At 49.4% G+C, this 17,411-nt stretch overlaps 2 protein-coding genes across 2 annotated transcripts; one reads left to right on the top strand and one right to left on the bottom strand.

Annotated features, from left to right (window-relative positions):
* Positions 1-3,807: 3,807 nt before the first annotated feature.
* On the bottom strand, positions 3,808-8,253 carry UBFD1 (ubiquitin family domain containing 1). Its single transcript, XM_089539991.1, has 7 exons — positions 8,157-8,253; positions 7,410-7,682; positions 7,111-7,319; positions 6,377-6,442; positions 6,127-6,232; positions 5,206-5,288; positions 3,808-4,180 (listed from the first exon to the last, which is right to left on the bottom strand). Exons 1-7 carry the CDS (start codon positions 8,188-8,190, stop codon positions 4,070-4,072), a joined length of 882 nt encoding a protein of 293 aa, XP_089396117.1. The 5' UTR covers positions 8,191-8,253; the 3' UTR covers positions 3,808-4,069.
* A 198-nt stretch (positions 8,254-8,451) lies between these two features.
* On the top strand, positions 8,452-17,064 carry EARS2 (glutamyl-tRNA synthetase 2, mitochondrial). Its single transcript, XM_089540239.1, has 9 exons — positions 8,452-8,536; positions 12,425-12,580; positions 13,154-13,343; positions 13,490-13,962; positions 14,215-14,323; positions 14,766-14,919; positions 15,620-15,750; positions 16,445-16,580; positions 16,689-17,064. Exons 1-9 carry the CDS (start codon positions 8,470-8,472, stop codon positions 16,770-16,772), a joined length of 1,500 nt encoding a protein of 499 aa, XP_089396365.1. The 5' UTR covers positions 8,452-8,469; the 3' UTR covers positions 16,773-17,064.
* Positions 17,065-17,411: the final 347 nt, after the last annotated feature.

Here is a 17,411-nt window from a genome sequence, read left to right as displayed (position 1 = left end):
GACACCCCCCTCCCGGCCCAAAGGCCTTTCTCCAAAGACCCAGAGGAAAACAGGGGGGGTTGCAGGCACAAGAGGACGCCCACCGTCCCAGCACCAAGCAACTGTGCCCCCAGGAAGGCAAGTAGTTTCCTGAACCAAAAGCCAACATGCCACCCCTGGGAAAGAGCCAAAGCCACGTGGAAGCAGCAAGGAGTGCCAACCACAAGCCGGATGGCGGCTCTTAGTGGCTGCCAAGGGCTCAGGGAAAAACAAACAATCTACCCTTGTCCTTAGATTGGGGGGGCATTCATTCATGGGCCCCAAAAGAGGAAGGAGGAAAGGGTAGCTCCCTCTGCTGCAAATGCCAAGGAGGAAATGCAACTGGGATATTGTACCTGCGATGGAAAAAGATGGGCATACTTTGAGACCTTGTCCTAAGGACAAACCCAAAGTGACCTACAAGTCAGTGGGGAATGGGGCCTGGCAAAATCTCCCTAGGTGTTTTTTGACTTTGGCGTTTCTAGAATTTCTAGGCAATGCATTTCTCAGCACTATTGGAGGAGCAACAGACCATCCATTTTGCAGATAAGAGCTGGGCCAAAGCATACCTCCCACACACCAAACTGTGTCCCACTACCAGACTTTTGTTGTTGTTGTTTGCCTTCAAAGCATTCCTGACTTATGGCAACCCTAAGGTGAACCTATCACTTGCTTTTCTTGGCAAGCTTTCCTCTAAAACTAAGTGACTTGCCCAACATCACCAGAAGGTTTCCATGGCTGACAAGTTTCTCTCAGATATAGAGCAGAACTTGCCAGCTTTCTTCTCCAAGGCTGGTTTTATATAACAAAAATGGGGGCCAAATGTACCACGCAGCCTGCCTGCTGAAGAGGACAGCCCCTTCCCACATTTCCTCCTGCCAGAAATGCCTCTTTTTGCAGCACTTGTGACTTTACGAGAAAACACATGAGGAGACGCTTCTGGACAAGATATTCTCAGGTTTATCAGATGCTTTGGTGGGATGATCTAGAGACACACAGTTGTTAGTTGTAAGTCTACACACACACTCACACACACACACCAGAAAGAAGGCTTCTCCTCATGGAGAAGATATTGCAGCTGGAAAAAAGCAGGAGAACGGCGGCATCCGAGGCACAAAATGAAAAGCTCTCAGAAGCCGCCAGTGCAGCCTTCTGCCAGGGAGGGATGGCCAGCCAAAGCTTACTGCTAGCCCCAAGGAGAGCATCTTGCCAAACCCTACAAAAGGCATAGCAGGGCTTTTAGAAAACCTGCACATATCTGTGGATTTTCCTACTCTTAAGCAGAGACATCTCCAATGGGGAAAGATACTCAATATACCCCAAGTCAGAACACAAAGCAGCACCTCGAAAACTCTAAGAAAGGCGAGGCACTCATGGGGAAAGGGGGAGAAAAGCACACGTTTCCAAAACAGTCATGGAGGATCATTCTCCCGGCAGGGCTGGCCATGTTGCTATGCACCTTCCTCCTTCCGCAACAGATTGGGGATCCTATGGCCCTCCAGATGGTTGTGTAGAGGATCTGGGGGGATTCAGTTCATCAACATCTGGAGGAATAGAGCCTCCCTGGTCCTGCCCTTTATAGGGTAAGCAGGCCACTTACACAAATGCGGTCAGACAGGAATCAAAATGGATAGGAATTAGCCAGATTTCATGAACAATGGTTTTTCTTTTGTTTTTTTGAAACACAATGGCAGGAAGATCTACATTTGAAATAGATGAATTCTCATCCCTCTGAAGTGGAACTGATATGTGAAACGTTAAAGATCTGTCCACAGGAGCACAGGAGAGATATTTTTAAACCCATATATTTTAAGTACCCAAAGCCAGAATCAAAACACAAGCCTGCCTTGAAATCCCATCACTTCTTCTCCTGAAATCCTGAAGTTTATGCCCTGATCACAAAACCCTTGTTCACTACAACACGGATAGATTTAATCCATGGCTTTCCTTTTGCCTCTCCCATCTCCCCTCTATTTTAGCCTACTAGCAAAACTAAGATGCACTCGCAATACAATCCTATATGCACAAACTCGAATTGAAATCTTATTCACTTCAACAGGACTCACTCCTTGGCAAGAATATACAGGATTGCAGCCTTGAGCACCTTAAGATACACCAGCTTACAGTACCCTTTAAGAGCAGGTATGCAAATAATTGTTTGGACAAAATGAAGGCATTTATATAAAACAGGATGGTTTTGATGGTAACTATGCAGGAAAAAAGGTCCTCAACCAGTAGAACAGGTTCAGTTTTGATAAGGAAGTACTGCTTTCAATTTTCTCAAAGTGCATTAGGGAGGGAGGGAGGGAGGACTGTTCTTCTTCCCATGGCTTCAAAACCTGGATATGTGTTAGACCTCTAGTCATCTGGCGATGCTTGGATAGGAGGAAAGATTCATCCAAACTCAAGCTGATTCCTTTGTGGTTAACTTCTGGTTAACCACTGCCTAAGATTTGCCTCCACCGAAGCACACCAGCCAGAAACAAGGGCTGAAGCAGAAAGCAGAAGGACCTACTCAGCCCAACAGGGAATCCAAAAGAAGTCTTAACTCCAGGTCTAACTCTTCAGGGCTGTTCTCACGCAACAGAACAAAAATTCCAGCATGCTTCTCCCGAGTGAACAAGCCTAAAATTCCAGCTCTTTTCCCAACAGGACAAACTCAACTCATAGAATCACTGCTTTTAAGGTCCCTGACTATGCTGTACGCAGGCAAAGGGAACTTGCTTGGGAAGGCAGGGGACTTCTTAGAGGTCCAACCAGAACACACTCGACACGTGTCAGTAAATCCACCACTTTATGAAACAATGACCGTCCTTCGTCACCACCATCATAGTTCCAGTTAAACACAAAAGAAAAATCCTTCCACTTTTTAAAAGCAATCTTAACTGCTGCTGTCTCCTAGGAGACTACCCATCACTTGAAAGTGCAACCAATTCAGTACAGACCCTCAAAATGCCACCTTTTTGCTACAGAATACAGTCCAGGTTCCAATAGCCCTAGAATGTATGGTGAGCCGCTAATGTTCATTGAGGCCATGTTGCCAGCCCCTTTCCTCTCCCAGGAAGGCTTCCCTTCCAGTACCTGGTGAATTGGCCAGTTCTAGAAGGAACTGGAGGGAAGTGCCATGGATGCTAGAACGATGCAAGCACTGGGAAAAGGAAAAGGGCCAGGCACCAAACCCAGAAGGCAGCTGCAAGGTGATCTGGTTCATAGGAGAACTGGCCAAGAGACGCTCCTTAAGGGAGTCTAGGCTCCCCTAGAGATGTCAGCGGGTGAGAAAATGGCAAAGAACATTAAGCAACAAGTCTCTTGGGCTTTATGTCCACTTTCTTTCCCACCCTCCGCAAGGTTATGACCCTCTTCCCTCTCAGCAACAGGAAACCTTCATCTTGGCACCACTGCTCGAATTTTAATAGGACTTAAGTGTCTTTGGGTGAAGACAAAGTGAACAGTTGCACCATAAAAAGCTGCAAGGAAACAAACAGACCAGGAAGATATGGCTTATGAAACCCCAAGTTTGCATACTGTTTCAAAGTTGTTTTTTCTTTTAATACTATATTAAAAGTAATGTTAAAAGGAGAATGAGGGAGAAAACTATTTTTCAAACTCCCAGTCACAAGAGTACCCCAAATCATAACACTTGCGAACAAAGGATGATGAAAAAATATCTGTCTCTTGTCCAAATCATGTAGAAAATCCACAGCAGCGTGTCAGCCTTTTCCTCACAGAAGCTAAAAAAACCCCAAAGGGGAACGCTTGGCAGAGTTAAAAGTGTATTACACACAGGGGTTTCTGAATTAAGATTTATTGATTTCCATCATGTTTTTTTTTTAAATACGGTGGAAGCTGACTGCAGAACAAGGGCGGTGGCTGCTCTTTTAAAGTTGAAAATAAACTAAATGGCGAGAGTTTATCCCCACCTCTGGCGTCCTCCCAGGCCTCACTGGGATCGAATTGATCCAGATGTTCCAGGACGAGCCACGTCCAGGCCCCTCTCCCGACAGTGTCCTTTGGTTCGTGACAGTCTCCAGTGCCAGAGGTGAGCGTGCCTTCAAAAATACTGCCACTTCCCCAGGACCGTGTCCTTGATCGCGTCCACGTATTGAGTAGGGACCCAGTAGACCCAGTAGTAGGAGGCTTCCGTTGGTCCCAGCTGGAAGGCCTACAGAAGAAGAGGCAGCGGAGAAGGAGGAGGAGAGTGGGCTCAGTCTAAAAGGCCCCCATGTCACACCAAATGCCACTCAACGCAGGTGCGGCAAAACCAGTCAGGAAGAATCATAGAATCATAGAGTTGTAAGAGACCCCAAGAAGGGCCATCCAGTCCAACCCTATTCTGCCATGCAGGAACTCTCAAAGCATCCGCGACAGATGGCCATCCAGCCTCTGTTTAAAGACCTCCCAAGAAGGAGACTCCACTACACTCCGAGGGAGTGTAGCTTCCTCTTGATACTAATCCTGACCCTTTAGTGACTTTTGTATATATTGGTCACAATCATGGATCAAGTAGATCCATGTCAGACTCTGCTCCTGTGCAGTTTCATGCCCCAACCCAGAGCTTAATAACTGCTGGGGGAGAGAGGTTTGTAATAGAGCACAAGGTGCTAGGGAAAAGTCCCCTGCGCTCCATTCAAAGAAAAATGTATGCCTATGTATGTCACAGCAGGCTTCCAGCCATTATCTCATAAACTCCAACTAGAGTTCAGGGATGTAGAGACCATTACCGTCCCCATATTACAGACATAGAGTGCCAGAGCCTGAAAGGATAACAGTCTGTCTCGGAACTGGACTCTGTGTCATGCCCTTCCTTGCTCCAATTCTTCATCACTACCTGTTTTTCCAAGGGGAGAATGTCCAAGCCATAGTTTGCCATTTTCCAATGTAATAACAAACTATGGGTGGGACAGTGCCTGAAGTAAGCATGAAGTGGAATGCACAAGTACAGGCTTCATTCCCCTCACAGCGCCAGACCACCTGGAAATGTGACACGAGGGTCAGTTATCCACCATCAAGTCCTAAGTATTCTGACATGATGTTCTAGCTATAGTCTGCCATTAGCGACTAGATGGATATTGTCTAAGCTATCTTAGCAATAAGGAGGGTCAGCAAAGCTTGAGGCTTTCAGAGTGGCTAATGCACACATAATGGCTGCAGGAGCAGGTGGGCTTACAATTCAGTAAGGTTACTTACCATCATGTGATAATCCTCATGTCCTTCAATAGGTTCGCTCACCACATTCTTGATGGATCCCATCGGCAACTTCTCTGTTCTTTCTGTAAGGAAACAAGAAATGTCACAGATTGAGCAGACTGACACCTCACACCTTTCCTCCGATCCTCATTTAAGAGATTTTTCTTCTCAGTGGAAAGGGTAAGGAAGGAAACATTTTCTCAAAATGGCACCCAACCCAACTGTGACCAGGACCCAATGATCTCTTCTCTTCCAAAAAAGCTCCTCCCTCATTCCAGTATTTTCAGCACAAACAATATTTTCAGCATATTTCAATATTTTTCTGCATTTCCACGCCCAAGTAGCAACATTTCACCTCCAAGACAAAAGGAAAAATGAACGGCACATCTAGCATTCGGCTATAAAAAATTCAGTTGGCACATACGATGTCCTTTGAGCTGTTGAAATTAATTTGACAAAAATGTAACCAGCCAATGGCCTGCAATATCACACAGCAACAAATCGAGAGGCTATTTCTATCTTTGTCTGAGATAGAAAAAAAATACCTCTCATAGGCCTGTTACAGACTGCCAAAATAAATCTGCTTCGGGTCTCTTTGGAGGTATGCTATTTAAATGATGCATGGGTCCTAAGAGTCCGGAGGTCACGCCAAAGCCACACTCCATTCCTAAGCACCGGAGTGCAGCTTTGGTGCAGCTTCCGGATTCTTAGGATGCATGCATCATTCAAACGGCATACCTCCAAAGAGACCTGAAGCAGCTTTATTTTGGCAGTCTGTAACAGGCTATAGTTTGGATTTCTAATTCTATTCTCTTTCTTTCTTTCTTTCTTGCTACTGAAACCATACAGTGGAAGCCAAGAGGCACCTCTACAAGTTCAGGGAAGTCTAGTAAGCGTTCAGGAGCACCAAAGAGCACCCACCTTTAGTGCCAATCCAGAGCTGGTCTTGTTCAAGTTTAAAGGTGAGCCGGACCTTTCCACCTGACTTGTTGTACATGCCTGATAAAGGAACAGTTGGCAATCGCTCCTAAAAGGTAAAGAAAACAGATTTTCTGTGAACAAGACAAGGGGCTGCAAGCGTTGCAATCAGAAAAGCCACTGAACTGGATGACTATGGCCGAGAAGGAAGAGCCCAGAAACCACTATAGGCCTTGGCTGCCTATTCACTCACCTGGACACCTTTGACCGAAGGCATCACGTCATCAGGTTTTCCTTTATCCAATACTTTCCTGTGTGGCTGTAAAAAAAGTAAAAATCAGAATTAAAATCTAATGGAAGCTCAGAAGGACAGTCCCTTTGGCCACCTGAAAGAACCTCTATGAGAAGTTTACCAAACTCAGAAGAAACACTCAAGCTTACGTGACTCAAGATGTGGTCACTAAATCTCAGAGAGTACTCTGTCATCATGTTTCAGCCACACGATCTAAAACACCATCCAACAACGTATTCGCCCTATCAATATCTCTCCCAGAGAGCAGCAGGCACAGCCTGAACTCTCCTTAACAACGTGGTTCTTATTACGCAGGAATTCTACAGAACAACTTAAACGGGATTGTATATTTTAACGCTGGATTGTATATTTTAATGTTATAAGATGCCCTGGTTTCCCTGCGCAGAAGGGCGGGATATAAATAACTGTTATTATTACTATAAAAGAGGATACAGTTTAGAACCCAGTTCAGAGAAACGGTAAAGCATTCAGAATCTGATAGTATACAATCCAAGCTTTGTCAACAGTGTTTCGTATTAAGGAAAACATACGCCAAGATTTGCTAGGACTGGTCTGTTACAATAATGACCAAGAGCCAGAGAGCTTCAGGGCAACTGACCACTTAAGTGCAAGGGCTCCTTCTCTAGACAGGCCTATGGCCATATTTTGTAAGCCTTCCCTAACAAAACACCCACTTTTTGCCTGCAGAGGGGCTCCTTTTTGGTCTCTTCCGCCTTGACTTCCTGCTGCGCGGCGTCCTTCGGCGTATTGACGGCCAAGACGTCGTTGATGGTTGAGCCGACCACCATGATTTTTGCTCCGCTGATGACCTTGATTTCCCTCAGCGTCTTCTCCTCGGGCACCAGTCCTTTGAACATGACCTTCTGCATGGCGGGAGGGAGGCCTGGCAAAGAAGAAGGGACCGAGAGGGGCTTGCCTTAGCCCAGGGACCCTCCGGAGGCGAAGGGAGCCAGGGCCCAGGGAGGCCGCTCACCTGTCAGCGAGTGGATCTTCTGCTTGAGGTCGGCCCCAGTGCTGTCTAGCGGGAACTTCAGGTCGTACTTGTTCTTGTTCCAGATGACTCTGAGCTCGACCAGCTCCTTCTCCGTCTCGGGCTCCCCTCCGTTGCTGACGGCTGCTTCGTCCGGCGGCTCCCCCGAGGGCTCCTCCAGGGGCTTCTCCGCAGAGAGGGAGTCGCTCTGGCTGTCTTCCCTGCAGCCCAAGGGGGGGCTCTGGGTCTCTGCTTCCATGCTGGCGTCTTCGGAGTCTGCGGGAGAGAAAGACCTCAGCGGAGACCAAGCAGCCTGGGAAGGGAGGGCAGGGAAGCCCCTCTGGCTTCCAAAAGGGGAGCCTCTGGGCCAGGCAGAGGGGGCTCCCAGCCCTTTCCCGCTGCAAAGCCCATCCTCCAGCCCTGGCGGCTCCCTCCTTCCTGAGCCCTTGAGAGACCAGGGCAGGTGGCTCTGGCGCCGAAGGGCTGAGGAGGCCCTTGGACCCCCGGGGCTCAGTGCTCCTATCCCAGGATCCCACAGCAGGGAGCCACGGCAGTTAAAGCGCTTCCAAACCGCCTTCAAGGCTGCTTGCTCCCTGAAGGGCCTTCGCCTCCTCGGGAGGGAGCCTGAGCAGCTCGAGGCCGGGGCGAAGCGGGGAGCCCCGCAGGGCTAGGGCCCAGGAAGGGCCCCTCGGGAGCCCCGGCCTTTGGGGCCCCTTCCCTCCCCGGGACCCTCCTTCTCCTCAGGCGCACCGGGAGCGGCGGCAGCGGCAGCGGCGGCGGCCATGATGATTGTGTACAACGCGCCCGCGGGGGATGACGGGTAAAGAGCCTCTCCGCCCCGATTGGCCCTCCGCGGCCGCCGTAGCCCGCCCCTTCCGGTCGCGTGGTGGAGGCACTACCAGGGAGGCCACGCCTATTACCCCGCCCACCGGGAATAAGCCCCGCCTCCTCTTTCCCTTTCCTGCGCTGCCAGGGACATTCCAGGCCGAGGCCACGCCCCTCAGGCGGAGCAGCCAATCCGGAGCCGGGGCCGTGGCTCCCTCCTCCTCCTCCGGTGCTTCGGATGGGTTTCGGGGCGGCCTCCGCTGCCCTCGGCGCCGTCAGGGTGAGATTCGCACCCAGCCCCACAGGTAACAAGCCCGGTCCTTGGCTGCAGCGTTGCTTGAGTTGCGATTGTGTTCCTGCTCTGGAAACCCTCCTGGAACCCAGAGAAGGCGAGGCCTCAAGGCCCAGCCCTGGCCCCACGATGGCCTGGGAGCCCCTTGCAATGTATGGGAGCACGGCGGTCCTTCTGTGCTTCCGCAGGGACTCCGAGGGATGGAAGAGGCCTGGAGAGTATCACCTTTCCCTTGAGGAGGGCCACTTAAAACCTATTGCAGCCACACTTTGTAATGCCAGGGAAAGGGCCACCAGTTGTGCATGGTGCCTTAAATCATAGAGCACTTAGTACTTGATCCGTACAAGGCTAAAGGCTAAAGAGGGACACAGGAGACTGGACTGGGGTGCATTATTTGCCCCCCCCCCCAGCTGCCATTTGCCCTCAAGGAGGGAACCCCCATCTCTCAGTGAGTGGCCATCATCCCCTGAATCCCATAAAGATCACAAGACTCAGGAAAGACACATTGGCCTGTTACAGACAGCCAAAATAAAGCTGCTTCAAGTCATAGTGGAGGTATGGTGTTTCAATGATGCATGCGTCCTAAGAGTCCAGAAGCTACACCAAAGCCACACTAGGGCTGGAGCGTGGCTTTGGTGCAACTTCTGGACTCTTAGGACGCATGCATCATTGAAACACCATACCTCCACTGTGACTCAAAGCAGCTTTATTTTGGCTGTCTGTAACAGGCCATCGATTCCAGCAGTTCTTACATCCTTTTTAAATAGCTGCAAAGGTCTCAGCCTCTCTTCTGCCTCCTTCCCATCATCATCTGCCTCTGGCCCCTTCAGGTTTTCTGCCAGCTGCTTCCCATGGTCTTCTGGAGGAGCTCTTCCCATCTTCTGCCTTCAGTGATTTCCACTCTTCTTAGAATCTCATAGAGTTGTTAGAGACCCCAAGAAGGGCCCTGATCCAGTCCAACCCCCTTCTTCTGCCATGCAGGAAATCCAATCAAAGCATCCCCATTGACAGATGGCCATCCAGCCTCTGCTTGAAGACCTCCAAGGAAGGAGACTCCACTACAGTCTCCGAGGAAGGAGTGTGATCCACTGTCAAACAGCCCTTACTCTCAGGAGGTTCCTCCTAATGTTGAGCTGGAATCTCTTTTCCTGGAGCTTCCATCCATTCCTCCATTGTCTCCTGTTCTCTGGAGCAGCAGAAAGCAAGCTTGCTCCTTCCTCAATGTGACACCCCTTCCATCAGTTAAACAGGGCTGTCATATCCCTCCTTAACTGTCTCTAAACATCCCCAGCTCCCTAAGTCTCTCCTCATATAGGGCTTCATGATTTCCAGACCCTTTACCATTTTAATTGCCCTCCTTTGGACACACTCCAGTTTCTCCACATCCTTTTTGAAATGTGCCCAGAACCCCGCAGTCATATAAATACTGACTGTTTGACTAAAACAGTCCAATACGGTGGATCATTTCCACCATTCCAGCTGCTATGGCTGCTGGCCGCAGTGGATGGGGATGATGGGGGTTATAGTCACACTGAGGAATGCCTGGGATGTGGAAGGTTATCCTAAATGGCAACAGTTTTTCCCCCCTGTAAAATGTAATGGCTTCACTGTCAAGAGTAGGCAAAGTAACTTGGCCTTCGCCTGAGGGAAACGTCACCTCCCTGAGGCAATTTTTCTCATTGCAGCAAGGCCTATGCGTCAGGGGTTAAAGTCACCACACTGGGAAATGCTTAGGTGTGTGTGTGTGAGACCATGAGCATCTAGCACTGAGAAGGACAAGGCTGGTCAAGCACCGCTGATGCTCATAGCCTCAAGGACAGCCTGGTGCCTGCATGCACTAAGCCTGGATGATGAAACATCTAGCTCAGTGATGGTGAACCTTTTAGAAACCGAGTGCCCAAATTACAACCCCAAACCCACTTCCTTATTGCAAAGTGCCATGTCCCTCTGGCTTTCCAGTAACAAACTCTGTGCTGGGGCGATGGCACATGTGCCCACAGAGAAGGCTCTGAGTGCCACCTCTGGCACGCGTGCCATAGGTTCACCATCACTGATCTAGCTGGATTGCACAGGGGGACACTTTAGAATGTAACACTGGAAGTCACTGGTTTTGGGAGACCGCATGGTCTGAAGGCTGTATAAGCACAGAGGCTTCCAGTGATTGCTTTGTGGGTTGTAGTAGGAGTCAGTATCCGTTTGTGATCAGTATTATAGCACTGTAAATAAAGCACTTCGGGAGACTTGGCTTGTCTGGTCGTTTATCAGCTGAAACCTGGCATCGGTTGCTGAGAGTCCCCAGAGGTTCCTGCATTTCTTCAGTTCCTGGAAGACATCCAGCTGCTGTTCTCTCAACTGAGGACTGAGAATCACCTTTCTGAATTTGCCAGTTTACTCTGCCGTATGCCAGCATTGGCTACAGGGCTCAGATGAGTTGCTGACACTACGACATGCTCATATATGTGTGTGTGTGTGTGTGTGTATATTGTGGTTCAGGCAACCTTTACCTCAGGATTTTGAGGTTCCCCACAGAAATGTGACAGAAATAAATAAAGCCAAGTTTCAAGCCCAGAAATGAAGTATAAACAGTGATATAAAGAATAAATAATGGGACTGAGGCAAAAAGGGCTCTGTCCTGGCCCAGTTTACTATTCAACATCTTTATCAATGACTTGGATGACAGAACTGGGGGCATACTTATCAAATTTGCAGATGACACCTAATTAGGAGGAATAGCTAATACTCCAGAGGACAGGATCAAGATTCAAAATGACTTGAATAGACTAGAAGGTTGGGCCACAGCTAACAAAATGAAATTCAACACGGAGAAATGTAAGGTACTGCACTTAGGGAGGAAAAGTGAAATGCACAGATATAGGATTATGGGGGACCCCTGGCTGAATGAGATTTATACATGTGAAAGGGAGCTGGGAGTTCAAGTAGACCACAAGTTGAACATGAGTCAACAGTGCGATGCGGCAGCTAACAAGGCCAATGCAATTTTAGGCTGCATCATTAAAAGTATAGTATCTAGATCAAGGGAAGTAATAGTCCCACTCTATTCTGCTTTGGTCAGGCCCCACCAGGAATAATGCTGTGTCCAGTTTTGGGCACCACAATTCAAAAAGGACGTTGAAAAACTGGAGCCATGTGTCCAAAGGTGGGCGACTAAAATTGTGAAGGGTCTGGAAACCATGTGTCAGAACCCTAATATAGAATGGGGATTCTTCCATAAGTTGTTGTTGGTTGATTGGATTCTTCCATATTTGCAATTGGAAAATATGGAAGAATCTGGAATGTATGCATTTGTATATTAGAAGAAGCAGAGGGAGAAGAAGCCAACTAAGCAGTTAGATGGTCTGGCAAAAGGGTTAATATTTAGAGTGAAGATAAGGAATGCAGTGGAGAGGAATGGTAAGCATGGTGACGGATAGCCTTTGCAGTTTTACAGTTCTCAGCCTTGGAAGAGATGCAACCTCTTGGTCACTCACAATGTTAGGCCAGCCTGATGGGATAGCTATATGGGAAAAGATTGTAAAAATGAATATCAACAGGTGGCCTTTGAAGTTATAAGCATGTTGATGGTTTAATTCAAGGTGATATACTGTTGGCAACAATAAACTGTTATCTTGCTGTTGTGGGGATGTTTGGTAGGAAACTTATTGTCCATGCAGTGGTTCTCAAAACATCATTTTGGGGGAAGGCTGTCTCTGGAGGTAATTAAGTTGTCAATTGTGATCTTCATGGGAATTTCTTAACCAATGGGTTTGCTGTGGCATTGAGCCAGTGCAGTCAAATCAGTGCCAAACTGGATTAATTCCACAGTGCAAACGAGAGTTTGGTGAATGACAGGCCTTTTGTCTGAAACTCCCTTGTCCTGCTTTCCTTTTTTTCTGCTCTGCAGGGTTTCTGCACCTGGGGGGCCTGAGGACTGCCTTGTACAACTATATCTTTGCCAGGAAGCATAAGGGATGCTTCATCCTGCGGCTGGAGGACACCGACCAGAGCCGGGTGGTGCCCGGAGCGGCCGAGGGCATCGAGGACATGCTGGAGTGGGCAGGTGACCCATCCTCTGTCCACTGCGGCTCTTTCATGCTTCTGGGATGATGGTGGCATCAATTCCGATACCTTAAAAATAACTGGGATCCAAAACACACTGCAAAAATAATCCAGTGTGAGACCACTTTAACTGCTTAGGCTCAGTGCCAGGGAATTCTGGGAACTGTAGTTTTGTGAGACATTTAACCTTCTATGTCAGAGAGCTCTGGTGCCACAATAAACTACAATTCCCAGGATTCCCTAGCATTGAGCTAGTGCAGTTAAAGTAGTCTCAAACTGGATTATTTCTGCAGTTTTAAGTGCTAGTTCCTGCTGTGCCTTCCAATGCTGCCTCATGTTCAGATCTCCTGCGGCTTCAGTGATAGAATAAGAGTGTGTTTTGTAGCACAGACAGTGGACTTTTTGCATTCTGATTTTGTCAAGGCAGCATAACAAATGGTGAGGAGTGCTGGTAGGGATCTGCAGCCCATCACCATCTGAACAGCCAGTGCATGGTTCCCATACCTGAGTCTGCCTTTGATTCTGCCATGGCGTTCCATAGTGCTGGCGTGATTCCTCCCTTCCTCTGTTGCAGGCATTCCCCCGGATGAGAGCCCTCGCCAAGGAGGCCCAGCTGGCCCCTACCAGCAGTCCCAGCGCCTCAGCCTCTACAGGGAGGCCATCGAATTGCTCCTGGAGAAGGGTGCTGCCTACCGCTGCTTTTGCACCCCACAGCGCCTGGAGCTCCTGAAGAAGGAGGCCCTGAGGAACCGGCAAACGCCCCGGTGGGTTGGCAATGGACCCCTCGCTGGGCAGCTGGTGGTGGTGGGGTCTCACATCATGCCATTTAATATTTTATTTATGTTCTACCTTTTCTCTAAACGTGGGTCCCTGGTGGCTGTTCCACTATTTCTCTCTCTTTCCTCCAAAGGTATGACAACAGGTGTCGCCACCTGAGCTCCCAGCAGGTGGCTGAGAAAATGTCTCAGGGCGTTGACCACACCGTGCGATTTCGCCTGGAGGAAAACGCAGAGCCTTTCTGCGACCTGATCTATGGCTGGAGCCGGCACGAGGTGGCCAGTGTGGAAGGGGACCCTGTGATCCTGAAGAGCGATGGGTTCCCCACTTACCACCTGGCCAATGTGGTGGACGACCACCGGATGCACATCAGCCACGTGTTGCGTGGGACGGAGTGGCTGACCTCCACCTCCAAGCACCTCCTCCTTTACCGGGCATTCGGCTGGGACCCCCCTCGCTTTGGCCATCTCCCCCTCCTCCTCAACAAAGACGGCAGCAAGCTCTCCAAGAGGCAGGGAGACATCTTTGTTGAGGGGTTTGCTCAAGATGGCTGCCTTCCGGAGGCCCTGCTGGACCTCATCACAAACTGTGGCTCTGGGTTTGCAGGTAACTGGAGCTGTGTGTAGGAAGGCAAGCAGACCAAAATGTAGGCCTCCAAAAATGTTTATTTAGGGGTGGTATCTGTGAAATACACCTTTGCATGTGGCTAATGGGCTATGGTCTTCTAGCTGCCAAAATAAAAGAGGGTGAATACGCAGCAAGGCAATGCAGTTGGGGCATCTGTCTGTTAAAGATGGCTGCAGTCACGCAAAATGGCTGCCCAGAGCCAGTGCAGCAGCCTTGCTCTCTCTTTTGCAGAGAACCGGATGGGGAGGAAGCTGCAGGATCTGGTGAAGGAATTTGACATGGGCAGAATTGAAAGGCACTCTGCTCTCTTGGACCTGGAGAAGCTCACTGAATTCAACAGGTGGGGAATGAATGTTCAGGTGGGCTGACACTTCTCTGGAGGCCCTCTAGCCCTTTTCATTTGGAGGGGACCTGTGAATGCCTTGTAGCAGGTCCTGCTTCAGAACACTTATTTCTCTCAGGATCACTCCCTTCCTGTCTTGTTGTTGTTGTTGTTGTTGTTGTGTGCCCTTTAGTTGTTTCTGACTTAAGGTGACCCTATCATGAGGTTTACTTGGCAAGATTAGTTCAGTGGGGGTTCGCCTCACCTTCCTCTGAGACTGAGAGAGGGTAACTTGCCCAAGGCAACTCAGTGGTGGTGGTGATCACATGTCGCTATTGGCTGTACGTGATGCTCACAGTTTCCCAGATTCTATGATTCTCTGATGCTTGCAGCATTATGGGCTCCTTCCATGAAGGTGGCTGGCTCTCTCAGGTGGGATCTAATGAGATCTTTTGCACAGGATCCACCTTTCTCGGAGGATCGGGGACGAGACCTTGAGGCCGCAGCTGGTGGCAGAGCTGCAGGCTGCTGTGGAGGAAGCCTATGGGCATCAGCTGGTGGATAGAGGGGTCCTGGAGAAGCCCTACGTGGAGCAGGCGCTCCTCCTGAGGAGAGTAAGTCCGGCTGGGAAGGAACGCAGAGGGGAAGCAAGAGTCCAGGGGGACAGCCTTTTCCCACCAAACAGTCACCTCTGAGTTGAAGGGGCAAGAATCCTCATTGCTATTCATTTCCCTGCCAAAACGTCAGTCTCTTGGTGTCTGGGAAAGCCTTTTGGGAAGGATAACAGAGAAGGGAGGCTTCTGCTGTTTCTGCTACAGTATGTATTCACCCACCCTGAATCATTCTGCAGAGAAACACATACCAGGTTGTTTTTAGTGCAAAACTGGTGTTTTCATCCCAGAAACCCTCAGTCTGGAAGTTTTGAGGGAGGGAGAGCATGAAAAATGTGTTTTATGCACACAAAACCACCACAATTTCCATGCAAAACCCCAAATGTATTTCTGTATAGAATAATTTCCCCAGACACTTCAGAATGTACAAAAATCAGGTGAAAACCACACAGAGATACCTCTTTTATTCCTGCAGCAGGAAGAAAACTGCAATCTAAGATTTGCATCCTTACCTCTGAGTGACCATAGCCCTGGTCAGTTTGTATTTGGCCTCCTGAATGGCAACATAGCAGTGAAGACAAGGATTGTTAGCTATTTCCATTGTACGGAAGGTCTCCCAATTCCTTGTTAACACACAGGGGCCTGTGTGTGTTGCAGTATGGACTCTCTCCTCCTCTGACTCTCAGCTGTCTTTCCCTTTCAGGGCCATGTCAGTGTGCTGAAGGACTTGGTGTCACCAAAATACGCTTTCTTGTGGATCCGGCCCTCTGTGTCTCATGAGGAACTACAAAAAGTTTCAGTTGAGGCAGAGAAGATAGGAATGCTAGTGCTCAGGTAAGTTAGAACTAAATACTGAAGTTCCCCCATGACTTTTGGGGACAGCCAGTGTGGTGTCATGGTTTCAGTGTTGGACTAGGACTCTGGAAGACCAGGGTTCAAATCCCAGCTAGGGTGTGGAAACCCACCACGTGATTGTGGTCAAGTGCCACTCTCTGTGCCTCAGAGGAAGGCAGCGGCAAGCCTCCTCTGAAGAAATCTTGCCAATAAATCCTTGTACCAGTGTGATGTAATGATTTCAATATTGGACTAGGACTCCAGGAGGCCAGATTTCAAATCCTCTCTGCTCATCTGTGAGAACCTACTGGTTGTCCGGCTTGGACAAATCTCAGCCTCAGAGGATGGTGTCAGATTCTGTCTGATCAAATCTTGCTGAGATAATCCCATGCCTTAGGGTTGCTATAAGTCAGAAACAATGACAACGTGGGGAAGCAGTGACAGTTGATCTGCCCTGGTCTTGCTCTGTGGTGTATTCAAGATGCAGATCTGGGGCATGCAGGGACTGTTTGGAAGCCACCCCAAGCCCAGAGGTTCTCCATGTGGGGCAAGAGAGTTCTGGACACCATCAGGGGATGGCTGTTGTTAATGTTCCTTGTGGGGGGGAACCGGTTGCAAGCCCTCCTGAATGCCCGACTTTGGCCTTTGGGCTCTGGCCATGGGCGGTGACCGTGTCCATTCCTTCCCTCATAAGGCTGCTGGAACGGCCGGTGGCTACTCTGACCACGGAGGAGCTCAGTAAAGACCTGCGGCAGCTTCCAGAGCAGATCAGAGGCACCCCATACAGCAGCGTGATGAAGCTGCTCCGCTTGGTCCTCAGCGGCCAACAGGTGAAACCTCTCGACCCTTCCTCCTTTCAGCATCTGCTCTGGAAGGCAGTAGTTACCTTCTTTGGGTTTGCAAAGAGCCTCTGGTGGTAGCATTCGTATCTATTTCAGGAAGGGCCTGCCGTTGCTGAAATGATGGTCTCCTTGGGACGCAGAGAGGCCTGCGCTCGGATCCAGAGGGCCCTTTGCAGATGACCACGGAGACACATGATGGAGATGGAGCGAAAGACAAGCAGTCCGTGGGTTTGGAGGGAAGCTCTTCTTCTGGGTGTCTTGCAGTCCTGGGATTTCAGGACGGGAGGACGACGGTGGTGGTGCTTGTGCAGGGACTTCTGCAAGACTTGTGCGAAGCGCAGCATGCCTCATGGAAAGTGGCAACTTTTGCAAACAAGCCATGGCTTCCTGGTTCTGTGGCCCAACAGTATAGGAACACAGCTTCAAATGTGATGTTTGTGCACACGGCATTAATAAAGTTGGAAAGCCTGAAGACTTCTGAATGGGCATCAAGTCTTTGTGTCTGGCAGTGGGACTCTGCCTTTCTCGGGGTGGTTTGGACTAGTCCCTGGGCCTGGGCTTCTTCCACACGATGGCGTTGATGCATTTGGCTCAGTGTGGTGGAGTCCTGGCATTGGTAGAATGTCTGACTTCTCCGGGCTTCTCTGTCAGAGAGCTCTGGAGCCACAGCAAACTACAAATCTCAGGCTTCCATGGGATGGAGCCATGGCGGTCAAAGCCGTGCCAAACTGCATTATTTCTGCAGTGTGACAGCAGCCTGAAAGTGGGGTGAGCTGTCCTGCTTCAGTCGGTATGTTTGTATCCTTAGGTTTGAATGTT

The sequence above is a fragment of the Sceloporus occidentalis genome, unplaced genomic scaffold, assembly GCF_023333645.1.
Source record: "Sceloporus occidentalis isolate IW3139 unplaced genomic scaffold, rSceOcc1.0.p SCAF_10, whole genome shotgun sequence".
Taxonomy (NCBI): domain Eukaryota; kingdom Metazoa; phylum Chordata; class Lepidosauria; order Squamata; family Phrynosomatidae; genus Sceloporus; species Sceloporus occidentalis.
The sequence above is the reverse complement of the archived record's forward strand: the minus strand, read 5'-3'. Positions and strand labels throughout refer to the sequence as shown.

Coding starts and splice junctions, on each gene's coding strand:
- UBFD1 (XM_089539991.1), bottom strand. CDS start 8,190: ATGGCCGCCGCCGCTGCCGCTGCCGCCGCTCCCG. Junction 6,443..7,110: donor AGCCCCTCTGCAGGCAAAAA/GTGGGTGTTTTG, acceptor CTTTTTTTACAG/CCACACAGGAAAGTATTGGA. Junction 5,289..6,126: donor GCTCTGGATTGGCACTAAAG/GTGGGTGCTCTT, acceptor GTTTCCTTACAG/AAAGAACAGAGAAGTTGCCG.
- EARS2 (XM_089540239.1), top strand. CDS start 8,470: ATGGGTTTCGGGGCGGCCTCCGCTGCCCTCGGCGCCGTCAGGGTGAGA. Junction 14,920..15,619: donor AGGCGCTCCTCCTGAGGAGA/GTAAGTCCGGCT, acceptor TTTCCCTTTCAG/GGCCATGTCAGTGTGCTGAA. Junction 16,581..16,688: donor TGGTCCTCAGCGGCCAACAG/GTGAAACCTCTC, acceptor TATCTATTTCAG/GAAGGGCCTGCCGTTGCTGA.